This window comes from Pteropus vampyrus, unplaced genomic scaffold, assembly GCF_000151845.1.
Source record: "Pteropus vampyrus isolate Shadow unplaced genomic scaffold, Pvam_2.0 Scaffold227, whole genome shotgun sequence".
Lineage (NCBI taxonomy): Eukaryota > Metazoa > Chordata > Mammalia > Chiroptera > Pteropodidae > Pteropus > Pteropus vampyrus.
The window spans coordinates 1000666-1015510 of record NW_011889008.1 but is presented as its reverse complement, the minus strand read 5'-3'; the positions used below and the strand labels follow the sequence as shown (position 1 = coordinate 1015510).

The 14845-nt window shown below is 63.0% G+C and overlaps 2 protein-coding genes across 3 annotated transcripts in view; both read left to right on the top strand.

Moving 5' to 3' along the window:
• HGS (hepatocyte growth factor-regulated tyrosine kinase substrate) overlaps positions 1–10060 on the top strand; it is a 14343-nt gene extending 4283 nt beyond the window's left edge. Inside the window, exons 5-21 of the mRNA XM_023538654.1 lie at positions 1158–1224; positions 1627–1695; positions 2367–2491; positions 3487–3565; positions 3644–3742; positions 3897–3992; positions 4637–4675; positions 4753–4896; positions 4986–5045; positions 5637–5850; positions 6220–6392; positions 6489–6629; positions 6713–6890; positions 8467–8600; positions 8688–8804; positions 8970–9059; positions 9393–10060. Of these exons, the coding sequence (XP_023394422.1) occupies positions 1158–1224; positions 1627–1695; positions 2367–2491; positions 3487–3565; positions 3644–3742; positions 3897–3992; positions 4637–4675; positions 4753–4896; positions 4986–5045; positions 5637–5850; positions 6220–6392; positions 6489–6629; positions 6713–6890; positions 8467–8600; positions 8688–8804; positions 8970–9059; positions 9393–9503 (1936 nt within the window). The 3' untranslated portion in view covers positions 9504–10060. The remainder of the gene's footprint in view (positions 1–1157; positions 1225–1626; positions 1696–2366; positions 2492–3486; positions 3566–3643; positions 3743–3896; positions 3993–4636; positions 4676–4752; positions 4897–4985; positions 5046–5636; positions 5851–6219; positions 6393–6488; positions 6630–6712; positions 6891–8466; positions 8601–8687; positions 8805–8969; positions 9060–9392) is intronic.
• A 1292-nt stretch (positions 10061–11352) lies between these two features.
• MRPL12 (mitochondrial ribosomal protein L12) lies at positions 11353–14488 on the top strand. Of its 2 annotated transcripts, none has more exons than XM_011373695.2 (5): positions 11353–11559; positions 12143–12329; positions 12511–12594; positions 13910–14044; positions 14117–14488. In XM_011373695.2, exons 1-5 carry the CDS (start codon positions 11486–11488, stop codon positions 14231–14233), a joined length of 597 nt encoding a protein of 198 aa, XP_011371997.1. In that variant the 5' UTR covers positions 11353–11485; the 3' UTR covers positions 14234–14488. The 2 variants fall into 2 exon arrangements, with proteins under 2 accessions (XP_011371997.1, XP_011371998.1); XM_011373696.2 differs by having other exon boundaries at positions 11415–11559; positions 12114–12329.
• Positions 14489–14845: the final 357 nt, after the last annotated feature.

The window sequence follows — 14845 nt, the reverse complement described above, 5'->3', positions numbered from 1 at the left end:
GTGGAGTAGGTGTCCCCACGGTGGGTGTGTGTGGTCAGCCTGGCTCAGAGCATCCGAGTCTCTGCCTTTCTGGACCTCACAGTCCCGTGGGGCAGGGGTGGGCCGGTGCGGCAGACAACAGACAAGTGAGAAGTTAACAAAGAAGCCACTTTCTGAGAATGAGGGGTTCTAGGAGGGAAGTAAAGCCGGAGACCTGGCCCCTGGGGGACCGGTTTAGGAGCAATGGGCGGGAAGGCCTGGGGAGCAGGTGGCGTGTGCCAGAGCTGAAGGAGAAGGAGCAGGGAGAGGAGGCCTGGGCCACAGCATCCCACAGAGGACTCAGGTTCAGGGCCAAGGCTGAGCGGACAGGCTGCCAAAGGCGCAGGAGGCACCTGGAGGAGGAGGGGTGCGGGCCGGAGCTGGGGTGCTCTGAGCACAGTGGTAAGCCAGAGCTTGGCAGCTGAGGTGTGTTTTGGGGACCCCTCTGCCTTCCTCCCGCTGTTTCGGCAGCCCTGGAGAGCTGAAGGCGTTTGGCGGGGAGGGCAGGGGTTCAGGCCAGGCTTGGAGGGTTCGCTGGTGCTCAGCCCGCGCAGTGGGGCTGGGCCGTGGCTGCTCCCGCCTGTGCTGAGCGCCTGGCCAGGTCCTGAAGGGGAGGCACGGAGTGTGAGCAGGGCCTGTGGAGAAGGTGTGGCACGGGGCCTGTGAGCTGGCCTTAGGCCCTTAATCCCTGGACAGTGGTCACAGGTACTGGGGGTGTGCTCACATTCGCTTTCCAGGCACAAACGTCCAAAGCTTCATTGGGTTCTTGAGGGGCCTGTGCCTCAACAAAAGCTTGGGGATTCTAGCTTTAAGAGCACTAGGAAGTGTGGTTGGCAGGAGTGGGGTCCAGGAGCCAGCCGGGAGGCCTCGCTATGGGGGAGCAAGGCCTGGCTTGTGCTGCAGCCCCTGGGACTGAGCTCCATGGGGAGCCGCCAGGTGTGGAGCGGTGGCCAGCTGTGCAGCAGGACACCCCCGCCCGGTGCAGGGTCGCTGCACCTGCCGCCAGGGCCTCCTCTTGCAGGTGTTTGGGAGGCAGGTGTGGGGAGCTAGGACGTGGCTCCTTGGTCTCAGGGCGACTGGCAGGGGCAGGTGAGGCTGTCGCGGCCTCGCACACCAGGGTGGCCTGGCGGTAACTGCAGCCTCCTTTGTCCAGGACACGTCTTCCCGGAGTTCAAGGAAAGCGACGCCATGTTTGCAGCGGAGAGAGTGAGTCACGTCGTGGGTCTGAGCCATGGGGCTGCTCTGACGGAGCCTGGGCTGGGGGCCTGTTGGGAGCATTGGTGGCAGGAGAGCTGCCGTTTGTCTCAAACACGAGACCACCCGACTTTGCCGAGTGTCCCTGCGGGCTGAGACTAGAGGTCAGTTCAGGCGCCTTTGGACTGTGGCCCCCGGGCTCCCGTAGTTAAGCAGGTGCTGACGTGTCCTCCTGGCCACGGGCTGCCGTGCCATTGTGCCCAGGGAAGGAAGGAGGTCCTTTGGAGGGGCCTCCTACTCGCGTCCCAGTGACAGCCCGGCCTGTGCCCATAGCGGGCCTTTGCCCGTCTGCGGGAAGCGGGGACCTTGGAGAGGGCGGGCGGGCTGTGTGATCCTGACTCTGCCCACTCCCAGGCCCCCGACTGGGTGGACGCCGAGGAGTGCCACCGCTGCAGGGTGCAGTTCGGGGTGGTGACACGCAAGGTGAGTACACCGTAGTGGGGTAGGGCCACCTCAGGGCGGACTCCAGGCCACCTACCACCATCTTGAGGCCACTGGGCCCTCGCTTGGTCCTTTCCCTCTTGGCCGTGGCCTAGTGGGAGCAAATCCTGTCCTCAGCTGGGTGGCGAGCACGGTCAGCGAGGGTTCCGGGGTGCGATGCAGTGCCGTCGGGTTAAGCTCGGAGAAGGCCGTGCTCCCGGGTTTGGGGACACTTGGGCCCAGGACTTGGGGCCTCAGGTCTGCCTTGGCTGCCAGCCCCTCAGCCGTGTCTCCTCAGCTGACTCAGCACGTCTGGCTCGGACCCTCAAGCCGACATCTCTCTTCCCACTGAAGCGCTGGCCGGTGGTGGTGAAGACCAGGCTGGGGCATCCGAGCAGAGTCTCGGGGACCTGCCTAGCGACACCTGCCTGCCGGCAAAACGCATGCACGCTTTCCACGAACCTTTCTCTTAAATTCCAAATCGTCCCCCCAAACGGCAGTGCAGTCAAGGGCCTGGGCGTGTGCCTCCTTCCCCAGGCCTGCCTTCTGCCTGCCCTGGCCCCGTGCGGCCGGGGCCAGCCTGGCATGCTTTGCAGCAGGCGGTGCTGGGTCGGGCGGAGCGAGGGGTCCCTGGCCCATCACCCAGCCACTGCCCCGACCTGCCTGTGTCCTAGCACCACTGCCGGGCCTGCGGCCAGATCTTCTGCGGCAAGTGCTCCTCCAGGTACTCCACCATCCCCAAGTTCGGCATCGAGAAGGAGGTGCGCGTGTGCGAGCCCTGCTATGAGCAGCTGAACAAGTGAGTCCCCTGCCGGCCTGTCGCAGGCCTCCATGCGCCCCTGTGCTCCATGCGGCAGCCTGTCTCGCCCGAGGACAGGAGGGCCGGCCCCGGCAGGTGGGGCCAGCTGCTGGCACTTGTTTGCCTTTTCGCTTTTTAACTTGGAAGTAAGACAGGAAAGTCGCAGGCGTGATAAGACCCTGTGTGGGGAGCTCTGTGCCTGGTCCCTTGGTGGTGTTGACATTGACGTGTCACGGTGGCTCGGTCGCATGTCCCCTTTCCCTGCCTGCACGTGTGCTCACACGTTTTATCCTGAGCCATCTGCGAGGGAGCTGTCGCTTTACCCCGAACCTCATGTGCTTTTCCCAAGTGGCCTTCAGCTGCAGCACGGCTGTTCTGGTTTCGCTGAGTCCCAATGACGTCGGTGGCAGTTCTGTCCCATGAGGGCCTGTACGGCTCTCAGCATGTGGTGGAGGCTGTCACGGCCCCTCCCCTCTCGCTCCCCTCTCCTGCTTCCTCCCCACCTCGTGTCACATCCGTTTTGTCTCCTGATGAGGATGTTTCCGAGGGGTCTCGGCAACTGTTGCAGCCTGTCCCGAGGTTTGGGCCCGAGGTTTCCTCATGGGTAGGGTCAGGGTCTGCGTTGTGACGGGACCCCAGGAGTGAGGCCCGTGCCGGCCGGCCGCCCGCCCGGTCGCTCGGTTAAGTGGTGTCTACGGGCCACTCCTCTGGAAAGGTCGTTTCCCGTGGGAGAGTTGTGGCTGCCCAGGCGGGCATTTGAGCCTTGCTTCTGGGAGAGGGGACCATGGGTCAGACCTGGTAGCCCTAGGGGTTCCTGGGCCTGGAAGCAACAGCTGGTTTGAGGGTTCATCTCTTCTCCGGAATGCGGCCATGGAACCACCGTCGTCACTCTGTGGGGACATTGGAGGGAAGTCCCAGGCGGCATCCTTGAGAACTTTGTGGGGGGAGGGTCCAGGGTGCGGTGCTCGGTTCCCCACAGCATCCTGTTTCTCCAGGAAAGCTGAAGGCAAAGCCCCCTCCACGACGGAGCTGCCCCCAGAGTACCTGACCAGTCCCCTGTCGCAGCAGTCCCAGGTACCGGCCCAGCCCGCACGCACCTCTCCCCTGGCATGTCCCCCCGGGCCCAGCTCACCCAGCCCTGTCTGTCCCCAGCTGCCCCCCAAGAGAGATGAGACGGCCCTGCAGGAGGAGGAGGAGCTGCAGCTGGCTCTGGCCCTGTCACAGTCGGAGGCTGAGGAGAAGGAGAGGATGGTGAGCCGGGAGCGGGCGGGACCCGAAGCCTCACCTCGTCCGGGGTGCTGGGGAGAGCACCTCTCGGCGTTTGGGGAGGGCAGAGCGCGTGGAGGCTCGGCCTGCCTGTGCCACGTGCTCCCTGCACGACACCGTCTTCATGGTCCTTCTGCAGAGACAGAAGTCCGCATATGCCGCATACCCCAAGGCCGAGCCTGCACCCGTGGCCTCGTCGGCTCCCCCTGCCAGCAGCCTGTACTCCTCGCCCGTGGTGAGCCCCCACACCCAGCTCAGCCGCCCTGGCTTGGATGGCTTTCCACAGGAGAGGGTGGGAGGCCCGCCCCAAAAAGGTTGGTACTGTGTCACGCGGCCTGCCACCCCTCCCCAGCTCTCGGCTCCCTGGTCAGGGGTCCCCTGTTGGGGCAGAAGACACCGGTAAGGCTGGAGGCACCGCTGGTGAGAGCCCAGCCTTCATCATACCCCCACGTGGGAGGAGGTGGGGAGCCCTGGGGTGACGAGTAGCTTTCATTTTTTCAGTCTCAGTCTAAGGTCCTGACAGGATTTACTTTCTGGGGTCTTGACCCAATCTTTGTGGCCTCAGCTCTTCTGTGAATAGTGGGTGGAGGGGCGGGTGGAGCCACCTGGGCCCAGGGCTTGAGAACAGCCCTGTCACCCTCCTGCTGGGGACCATTTGTGTGGTTCAGGAGGGCGGGGCGCTGCCCTGCACCTTGAAATGGTTTTGGAGCCCCTTGGGGCTCCCTCAGACCACCACTGGCCAGACTTCGGGGCCCGCCGTCACTGCCGTGCCACCCGTAGCCTGAGCGATGGCTGGGCAGGAGCCAGAGTGTGTGGCTTGAGCCGCGGGTCGCTGCTCCTCTGGCCTGGGGCCCCTCAGATCCTCCCATGTCTCCCCAGAACTCGTCGGCACCGCTGGCTGAGGACATGGACCCCGAGGTGAGACCCCCCCCACGCATGGTGCTTCCCCTCGCTGCTCTCTGGCCCTCGGGAGTGACCCCTTGTCGTCTCTGCAGCTCGCCCGGTACCTCAACCGGAACTACTGGGAGAAGAAGCAGGAGGAGGCTCGGAAGAGCCCCACGCCGTCCGCGCCTGTGCCTCTGACGGAGCCGGCCGCCCAGCCCGGGGAGGGGCACACGGCCCCCGCAAACGTGGCGGAGGTGAGGGTCCCCGCTAGTGCTGGTGCACGGGCCCCTGGGAGAGGGACACGGGGCCAGGCCAGTGCCACTCACCCTCTGGTCTCTTCCAGACCCCTGTCATGGAGACAGACTCTCAGCCCATGACGTCTTCCAGCGGCCCCTTCAGTGAGGTAGGTGGTGGCTCCACCCGCAGCCGCGGAGAGCAGCGCGCCCGGCCCCGCACAGGCGGCTGTCCTGACAGGAGGGCCTGGCCGCACGCACAGTGACCTCTGGAGGTGGGCCTTTCTGGGCGGGCTGGCTGTGGTCCAGAGCGCGGCCACTCATTGCCTACCCCAGCCAGACCAGAGTCTGAGTCCGTGCTGGGGTGTCTGAGCTCTGTTGGCCATTGGAGTAAGATGCCAGGGCCTTGGCAAGGGAGACAGGCCCTTGTCACCACTGGTGGGAGCGCCTACAGGGGAGGCCAGAGGGCCTGCCGCCAGCTGCATCCTGGCCAGCGCCGTGCCCACGGGTAAGAGCCCAGCCTCCCTGGGCCTCAGCTTCCCTGTTGGAGACAGGGCTGCGGTGCCCCTTGCAGGGTCACCTAGAGGGTCAGGTTGGAGGCACACTGCGGGGCAGGAGCTCGGTGCCCGGGCACCTCTGAGGCTGGTGCTAGTGATGCTGTTGAGGCCCCTGGCAGAGCCACCCTGTCCAGGAAGGCTAGCTGCCACTTCAGGGCCTTGGGATGAGGTCGACCCTCAGCCAGGGCCACTGTGTGTCCCCAGCAGCAGTACCAGAATGGGGACTCGGAGGAGAGCCACGCACAGTTCCTGAAGGCGCTGCAGAACGCCGTCAGCACCTTCGTTAACCGCATGAAGAGCAACCACGTGCGCGGCCGCAGCATCACCAACGACTCGGCCGTGCTGTCCCTCTTCCAGTCCATCAATGGCATGCACCCCCAGCTGCTGGAGCTGCTCAACCAGCTGGACGAGCGCCGGCGTACGTGCCCGGGCCCTCCGTCCCTGCCTCGCTGCACCCACTGTGCCCTGAGCGCCCTCTGGGCCAGCGTGTGGGCACCTCCCGCGCTGGCCGGTGGCTGTAGGCCATGGAAAGGTTCCTAGGCTGAGGCCGCCCCAGGGCTGCAGCTTCTCAGGTCGGTAGGTGGGCTGCGGGCTCCAGGTGGTCCCTGTGATGGGAAGTGTCCCACCAAGCACAGGAGAACCAGCTCCAGAATTCCCCCACCCAGCCCGTGCGCCAGCCGTGCCCTGTTCGCAAGCTCTTGGCTGAGCAGAGGCAGGTCCAGGGCCCCCACCAGGCACCCGCACTTCCGTGACCACCAAGGGCTCCCTGCTCTGCCCTCCCCCGCAGTGTACTACGAAGGGCTGCAGGACAAGCTGGCGCAGATCCGCGATGCCCGGGGCGCGCTGAATGCTCTGCGGGAGGAGCACCGGGAGAAGCTGCGCCGCGCGGCCGAGGAGGCGGAGCGCCAGCGCCAGATCCAGCTGGCCCAGAAGCTGGAGATCATGCGGCAGAAGAAGCAGGTGCGGCGGCCCTGACCGCTGCCCCGGGGCCCGCGGCGGCCCTGACCGCTGCCCCTGGGTCTGCAGTATCCCTGACCGCTGCTCTGTGGCCTGCAGGAGTACCTGGAGGTGCAGAGGCAGCTGGCCATCCAGCGCCTGCAGGAGCAGGAAAAGGAGCGGCAGATGCGCCTGGAGCAGCAGAAGCAGACCATCCAGATGCGCGCCCAGATGCCCGCCTTCTCCCTGCCCTACGCCCAGGCACGCGCCCACCGCTCTCCCCACTCCCACTGGGCTGCAGGCCACTGGGAGCCACCCTGACAGCTGTCTTTTTTTGTCCCCAGCTCCAGACCATGCCCGCAGCGGGTGGCGTGCTGTACCAGCCCTCTGGCCCTACCAGCTTTCCGGGGACCTTCAGCCCGGCAGGCTCGGCGGAGGGCTCCCCCATGCACACTGTGTACCTGAGCCAGCCAGCTGCGGGCGGCAGCGGCCCCTACCCCAGCGTGCCGGGGGCCGGAGCAGGTAATGGGCAGGTGGAGGTGCCGACCCGCCCGGCGGAGCCCCAGACCATCACCCGCGTGTCTCATTTTTTATTTTGGCGTAGTGTCGGCTTTACAGAAAAGTTAAGAGAAGGGGTAGAAAGCGTTCAGGTTCCCCGGTGGTAACGTTTTACCGCATTTGCTTCTCCGCATGCGCACGCGCGCACACTTCCTGCCCATCGCAGCGTGAGTGGCAGGCGGGCACCCGTTCCTCCGAGGCTTCAGCACAAACCCAGACATTCCCCCAGGGCCCAGGCAGAAGCATGCTGGGACCTCGCCCACGCCATTATATTCAGCTGTTCTCTTCAGTCTCCTGTAATCGAGAACGTTTCTTGGTCTGCTTGTTTCACGACAGGGACTTCTCAGAGAGCACTCGCAGGCCACCCTCAGCTTGTGTTCACCTGGTCACCCGTCAGCGTGACGTTCCAGGGCCGCATTTCGGCTGGACGTCACGGGCGTGATGTGCCGTCACGTGGTTTGGGGCAGCCCACTGGGCTTTCTCACTGTAAAGGGGCTAGTTTTCCCTTGATAGTCAAGTGTTTTGTGGGGAATCAAGATTTTTAAGTACCCTTGTTCTTAAATTTTCACCCGCTAGTGTTAGCACTTTTTGCTGTTGCTTGAATTTATTAAATGTTCGCCAGAGTGACTTCCTCACTCTGTCACTCTCATTCATCAGTTGTCTTCCTACTGAGGAGGCACTTTTCTTCTCTTTATTCGTCTGTCACATCAGTGTTCACTTGTTTTATTCAAAAGGTCACAATCTTTTATTGTTTTGCTGCTCAGACTGTCCCAGGTGTGGCCCGGAGCCCTCAGGAGCTCGGAGCCCCTCGGGACAGCTCCTGTGCGCTTCTGACCTGTCCCGCCGCGTTTTGGTTTCAGGAGATGCTCTCTCCACCTCGTACTTTCTCAGCCCTGGAAGCAGCCATTTCACCAGGGAGCCCTGGTCCCCGTTACTGGAGGATGGCCTTTGGGGACCTAGGTCAGGGTCTGGGTGTACTCGCTGCTTCAAGGCCCTCAGCAGACAGGGTGGGACGTGTGCACATGCGCGGACGCACGTGGCTGTCTGTCCACACTGCACACGTTCACTCACGCCTCCCAGTTGGCGGCGCAGGCTCCCTCCCCTTTGCGTGTCTTCGGCCCCGCTGGCGGGCCGCCTCTCGTCTGTGTGCCGACTGACTTGTTCATTCCCAGAATTCTCAGAAAGTAGCTTCAGGGACACCAGCCCAGGCCACTGTGCAGAGGGGCTCCTGACCAGGATCCTTGTCCATCCTGTGTCTTCAGCCTGTGGGCCCAGAGTGCAGATCTTGTCCTCAGCAGCTACAGACGTAGTCTCCCCGTCCCCTGCAGTGGCGTTGTTCACTCACTTAAAATACAGCTGGGTTCATTTCTTCTGATTTCATTCAATTTTAGGGGGTCTCTACCATTCTTTTCATTTACTTTCGTTTCGTGAGAACGTAAAACGGGAATTTGGTTTCAAAAGTTACAACAGAAAAGAAAACTCAGAGAAGTGACTTCCTGTCCTCATCCCCGCGTCACAAGCTTACCCTTCTCCTCCACAGATCCCAGCATGGTGAGCGCCTACATGTACCCAGCAGGGACCACTGGTGCCCAGGCAGCCCCCCAGGGCCCAGCAGGGGCCAGCACCAGCCCAGCCTACTCTTCCTACCAGCCCACGCCTGCCCAGGGCTACCAGGTAGCGGGGGGCGGGGCCGCGCCCCTTCCGCAAGGTCCCCGTGAGGACGCCCAGCCCAGCCCCTGTGTCACACCTTTCTGTCTGCAGAGCGTGGCCTCCCAGGCCCCGCAGAGCCTCCCGGCCATTTCGCAGCCGCCACAGCCCGGCACCATGGGCTACATGGGGAGCCCAGCGGTCATGGGCTACCAGCCCTATGGCGTGCAGGTAAGAACGTGTGGGACACCCCGACAGTGAGGGCTGGGGGCGCTGGCACTTCCAGCCCCTCGCTTCCCCCGCACGGGGCTCCGCTAGCTGGCTTTCCAGGTCAGAAACTCCGTCATCTCCGTGGTGACAGCGTCCTTAATGGCGAGGTCCCTTCTATTTCCACAGAATCTCATGACCACCCTCCCCGGCCAGGACGCGTCTCTGCCGCCCCCACAGCCCCCCTACATCTCGGGGCAGCAGCCTGTGTACCAGCAGGTGAGCCTTCCCCAGCGCCCCTGCGGGGACCCGGCCCTCACCAGGGAAGGGGCGGGCGGTGGGGGCCCAGACTGCTGCTCGGCAGACGGAACCGGGGCATGCACACGCTCAGCTGTAGACAGCCGAGAACTCCTGGGGTTGGCCTGCCCCAGCAGGGCAGGAAGCCGACAGGGAGCCCACCCCAGGCTGAGGGAGGCCTCCCTCGGCAGCCCGGGTGAGACAGGACTGAGTACCAGGCACCAGGATGAGATGGAGTGTTCCAGAGAAGCAGCTTGAGGGTGGGAAGCTGCGGCCTGGGGAAGGAGTGCTGATGGCCGTGTGTCCCCTCCGCAGATGGCGCCCTCTGGTGGTCCTCCCCAGCAGCAGCCGCCTGTGGCCCAGCAGCCGCCAGTACAGGGGCCACCAGCGCAGGGCAGTGAGGCCCAGCTCATCTCCTTCGACTGAGCCCAGGCTGCTCGCTGCCCCGAGTAACAAACACTACGCTCCTCTGGCACCGCTGCTGCCTCCGTCTCTACCCGGCGCTGTCCTCCTCCTCCTTGCCCTCCTCTTACTGCTGTGGTGTGTCCCTGTCCGTGCGAGCAGGGTGGCCCTCTTCCCTTTGTCCTCGCCTGCTGGCTCCTCGCCCCCCACCCCCCAGGCCCATCCTCATCTGTCTTCTTTCCCTAGGGCTGGGCCTCGGGGCAGAGGGCAGAAGGGAAGGGTCTCTGACCACAAGCCCCCAGCCTGGTGTGTCCAGGGTCCCATAAGGGCTGCGTGGAGTGGGGTCCCTCTGCCCTCCTGTTCCCCCTGCCCGTGAGACCGTGGGGGCCTCTGGTCTGTGACTAGTGTGAGTGCGCCCCAGAGCCCTCTAGCGTGGCCTCCAGTCTGTCAGCAGGGGCATTTCTGGCCCTCGCGGGAAGGGCGGGGGCTTGTCTTCAGCTTCTCTGCTTCTGAGCTGTCATCTCACCTGGTGCCCAGAGTAGACAGAATGGGACAGCGGTAATAAAACCTTTCAACGAGTATCGGTGTCTGTTCAGAGTAAAGGGGTGGGCAGCTGGTCCAGCGCTGGACAGGGACGTGTACGCATACCCCCGCAGGCCAGCTTGGCCCCTGCTCCAGGCCCAGCTCCACAGGCAGTCTCCCCAGGGAACACTGCTCCGGCCCCAGCTGCAGATCTGCCATCTCCACCCTGAGACTGGGCACTGGGGGCACCACTATGATGAATGCCCCGCCCCCAGCCCTGCTTGGCCCTGACTCCTGGGAGGCCGTCGGGCTCCTGGTTCTCCTTTCAGGACAATGGTAGTTAGTTACAGTCTAGATGATGCTAAAGACTCGCAGCCTGTTCAGCATGGAGTTCAGGACACCGCCTTAAATACCCAAGCCCCACAGAGACCCCAGCATTAGCTCTTCTTCGAAGAAATGGAGTCATTTAATAGGCACAGAGGCTGCTAGGCTCAGGTCAAAGGCAGGGCCAGAATAGCAGTTGGGCAGAGGGCAGCCATGCCTTCTAATCTGACCCAAAGCCGGGCTGCTCCAGCGCTGGCTCTCAGAAAATCACCTGTGGCAACTGAGAAAGGAGACTTCACTTGCTCTTCCACTGGCTGCGTATAAAGAGCAAAGACCCAGGCCCCTCAGGGCAGGCGCTGCAGCAGAGCTGAGCTGAAGATACCCCGCGGGCCGCAGGTTTGGGAGCTGGACCGAGAGTAAGGATCATAGGGGATTCGGGCATCTTGAGACAGCAGAGCTTACAAATTCTCTTCTTCCCGGGGAAGTGCTAGCCCTTCCCCCCACGACCCCATCACTCACCCCTTCCAAGCTCAGTTACAACCTTTAGCGAACTCTAAGCAGAGTCCCGAGCCGGCCAGGGCCGAAAGGGAAAACGTGCAGCCGTTTCGGTGGAGGAAGATGCCCAAGAGCAGGCTGGCAAGAGGACAGCGGGAATCCCGCGCACTGGGTGACCACGGGCTGCGAGCCGCAGACCAAACGTGACGAGCCGAAAGCCACTATCGGCAGACGCGACTTCGGCAGGGTTCACTGCGCTGTTCAATACGGACCGGGCCCGCCTTCCCGACTCGGATGGAGCCTGTCACCAGACCTCAGCCTTCTCTGGCCTCCGTTCGCCCCTAGGGGCGAGGGCCGGAACCGATCACCGGTGCCAACGAAACTCTGCGCCTGCGCGGCCCGCGGCCTTGTGGGTAATCTCGGGGAACGAGAGTAAGCAAGCGCGAGGCGCGGCTAGAGCGTCCTCCCCAACGCCTTTTCCCGGCGGACCCGGAGGCTAGAGCGTCCTCCCCGGCTCGTATGCTCCGCGGATCCGGCGGCTAGAGTTTCCTCTTCATTGTATGCCCGGCGGCTAGAGCGTCCTCCCCACCTCCTATACTCTGCAGCCCTGGCGGCTAGAGCGTCCCTCCTCGGGAGCCGCGTGTGACCTTCCCGCCCGCGGAGCGATGCTGCCGGCGGCTGCTCGCCCCCTGTGGGGGCCGTGTCTCCGGTTTCGGGGCACCACGCTCCGCCTCGCCAGGTACTGCCGAGGGCCGGGCGGGCATAGTGCGGGCCCTCGGCTGGCCACTGGTGGTTCAGATCGGGGCAGCGGGCGGGAGGCCACCCCAATTCGGCAGGTCCTGGCAAGGGTGTGGGGCACGAGGCTCCCCGCGGGCGGATCCCCTAACCGCGCGGGCTGCAGAGAGTGCCGGAGTAGCCCCAGATGGATGACCTTGGACGAGTTACTGCCCCTCTTTGGGCCTCAGTTTCCCCCGCAGCTTAGTGACGTGGTAGGACTCCCATCCGTGCATCCGGCGTTCAGCCGTCAAGGGACCCAGATTCTGAAAGGCTTTGTGCGAAAACGCTTTCAAGTAATTGCCTTTCCCCCGTGGGTTGAGGGTTCATTCAAACCAGGAAGCGAACTGGGTAGCATGTTTGCAATAATTATGTAGGTTTCTGAAGAAAGTAAAGTAACTGAGAACCCCCCTTGCTATCCATGTGGACTCTGGAATCAGAACCCTGGGTTGGGACCAAGGAGCTAGACCTGAGGTCATGGCACCTACCTGCCTGGACTGTGTCACCCACCTGTGCCAGGTTGACCAGTCTGTTTGAATGGCGTGTAGGCAACAGGCGCCGCGTGTCTGCACCGTGCGGCTGATGAGATGCAGCAGCCATCGCCGAGGAGAGGCTCTTGCCGGTGCACCCCTGGATAACGCCCCCAAGGAGTACCCCCCCAAGATCCAGCAGCTGGTCCAGGACATTGCCAACCTCACGCTCCTGGAGATCTCAGACCTCAACGAGCTCCTGAAGGTATCACGGGCCAGGCCTGGGCAGTGATGTCTGGGGCCCGTGTCTTGTTCCTGGTGTATTTGGGGAGTTTGGTAAATCGTGAAAAGTGTGCTGCTCCCTGAGTGGGAGGACCGTGCTAGACTTGTCCCTGAGCGTGTCTGGGTATGACAGCCAGCTCTGAGTTGGCTCTCTGTCTCTGCAGAAAACATTGAAGATACAGGATGTTGGAGTCATGCCGATGGGCAGTGTGATGCCGGGAGCTGCCCCTGCCGTGGAAGCGCCCGAGGTGAGCCCAGGCTAGGTCCCAGGCGGAAAGAGACGTTTCTCTGATGCCCCATTCCCATCTGGCGTCACATCATGTGGCCAGATTTCTCGTCTCGTTTTGGCCCTGCATCAGTCAACACGCCCTGCGAATCTGTGTGTGCTTCTGGCTCTGGGCATCTTGTCAGCCTCCCTGGGACTTCCTCCCTGCCTGGGATGTGCAGGTCCCTGCCCAGTAGAGACCGTGTTTCTAGTGGGGAACAGATGGTGAGCCAGAGAAGAGGAAAAGACAGAAGAGAGTTATGTCGAATGGCAGCGTTATACGTGCCCTGGGGAGAAAGTAGGCAGGAACTTGAGGGGGAGGGTAACGATTTCCAGGAAAGCCGTGAGCAGGTGACACTCTGAGAGGGGACATGAGGAGTTGAGGGAGAGAGCAAGGCGCTCCTGGCAGAGGGACGGTGGGCACAGGGCCGTGAGGCGTGTCCGGGCTGGAGAGGACCGGGAGGCGACAGGTAGCTTCGTCCTTGGGATGCCGGGACTCGTTTGGGTCTCTGCGGGGAAACCAGCGGACTTGAAGCTACACTGATTTGGGGGTGGTTTTGCAATTTGTGTTACAAAAAGTCTCAAATTATGCATAAGCAGGAGTAGTAACGCGATCACTCCCAGCCTTAGTAACAGCCGAGGCTTTGCTACACCTGCCTTGCCTGTCTCTGGCTCGTGGCCCGTCCTCGCTGTGGTCCACGTGTCCCTAAAATCAGATGTTTTCTTGCACGGCCAGCAGCCCTCGGCACAAGGATCGTCCTAACCTATTCAGATTTCACTGGAGCTCTGTCATGCCCAGTTGTCTCATTGTTGGTCACTTAGTGACATTGGAGCTGAAGCTGGTTGTACGTTTGTCATTGACAGATAATCTCAGGCTTGACCGAGGACTGGAATGGCACTGCTTTTCTATAACATTATTTTATTCGTAAAGTATTTTTGGTGTCACTTCCTTGTTTGACAAGTTACAGTTCGTAAAGGGTGTGGGAACCGAGGGGCTGGTACAGTTGGCTCTTTTAGAATAGGCTTTGGAGAGATGGCAACTTCTCTGAGTGATGGGGTCAGGTCTGACCGAAAAGCGAACAAGGACGGGAGGGCACCGCGCGGGTAGGGGGTTGGCCGGTTGGGCGACCTGAGCCCGCCTGGCCTGGCGCGGCCTTCTCTGGCATCGCAGGCTTTGCAGGGCTGTCGGCCTAGGCCTTGCCTTTGGGGTCACAGAATGGGGCAGCCCGTGAGCAAATGCGCCTACCCCATGCCATCCTTCCTTACCTTGCTGCTCACTTTCTGTCCCTTTCTCCCAGGCAGTGGAAGAAGATGTCCCCAAACGGAAAGAACAGACTCATTTCACGGTCCGCCTGACCGAGGCAAAGCCCGTGGACAAAGTGAAGCTGATCAAGGAGATCAAGAACTATGTGCAGGGCATAAACCTTGTGCAGGTGAGTCCCCAGGGGCCCCTCCCAGGGCAGGCTGGGCACCCAGGGCTGCTGTCTGACGTCGCCCTCCCGCAGGCAAAGAAGCTGGTGGAGTCTCTGCCCCAGGAAATCAAAGCCAACGTCGCCAAGGCCGAGGCAGAGAAGATCAAGGCGGCCCTGGAGGCTGTGGGCGGCACCGTGGTTCTGGAGTAGGCCAGCCCGGGACTTGTGGACAGGGGTCCCTGGGACTCGGGCAAGGCCCCGCTGCTCGCTCCAACACCCAGGAGGCCTCAGAAGAGGCTTTGGAGCAGAACTTCGCGTGGCAGCTCGGCTCTGGGACACACTCATGGACCTACTGAGGCGGGAGGGGCCGCGCGCCTGTGAGAGCCCGCGGCCGGACTCTGAACGGGGCCTCCGTGCAACGTGCCCCCCGGTGGCCGCTGAGAAAAATACACAGTTAAGGCCCTGTGCGTGGAGTGCTGTGTGGGGTCTGCAGGCCGCCGTCCGGGTCCTCGGCGTGCAGGGGCTGTCGCGGGACCCCACAGCATGCAGTGCTCTCCGGGGCGCGCAGTGGGGAGCAGGGCAGCACCCACCTGTGGAGCTGCGTTGTGAGCGTCGGTGGTCTCCAGCGCTGGCCCGAGGCTGGCGTGGAGGCGGTGGTGCGCCAGCCCATGTGGGCCAGGGTGGGGCGGCCCTGCGGCGGTTGGCAGTCAGCCACTGTTCCCGTGGGGCTCAGAGGTCGCACCTCGGGGGTCTGGGCCACGGGGCCAGGGGTGAGGTGAGGGAAGCAGCCTGGTGCCAGTGGATGGCATTTGCAGGTGGCAG

Coding starts and splice junctions, on each gene's coding strand:
- MRPL12 (XM_011373695.2), top strand. CDS start 11,486: ATGCTGCCGGCGGCTGCTCGCCCCCTGTGGGGGCCGTGTCTCCGGTTT. Junction 11,560..12,142: donor ACCACGCTCCGCCTCGCCAG/GTACTGCCGAGG, acceptor AATGGCGTGTAG/GCAACAGGCGCCGCGTGTCT. Junction 14,045..14,116: donor AGGGCATAAACCTTGTGCAG/GTGAGTCCCCAG, acceptor GCCCTCCCGCAG/GCAAAGAAGCTGGTGGAGTC.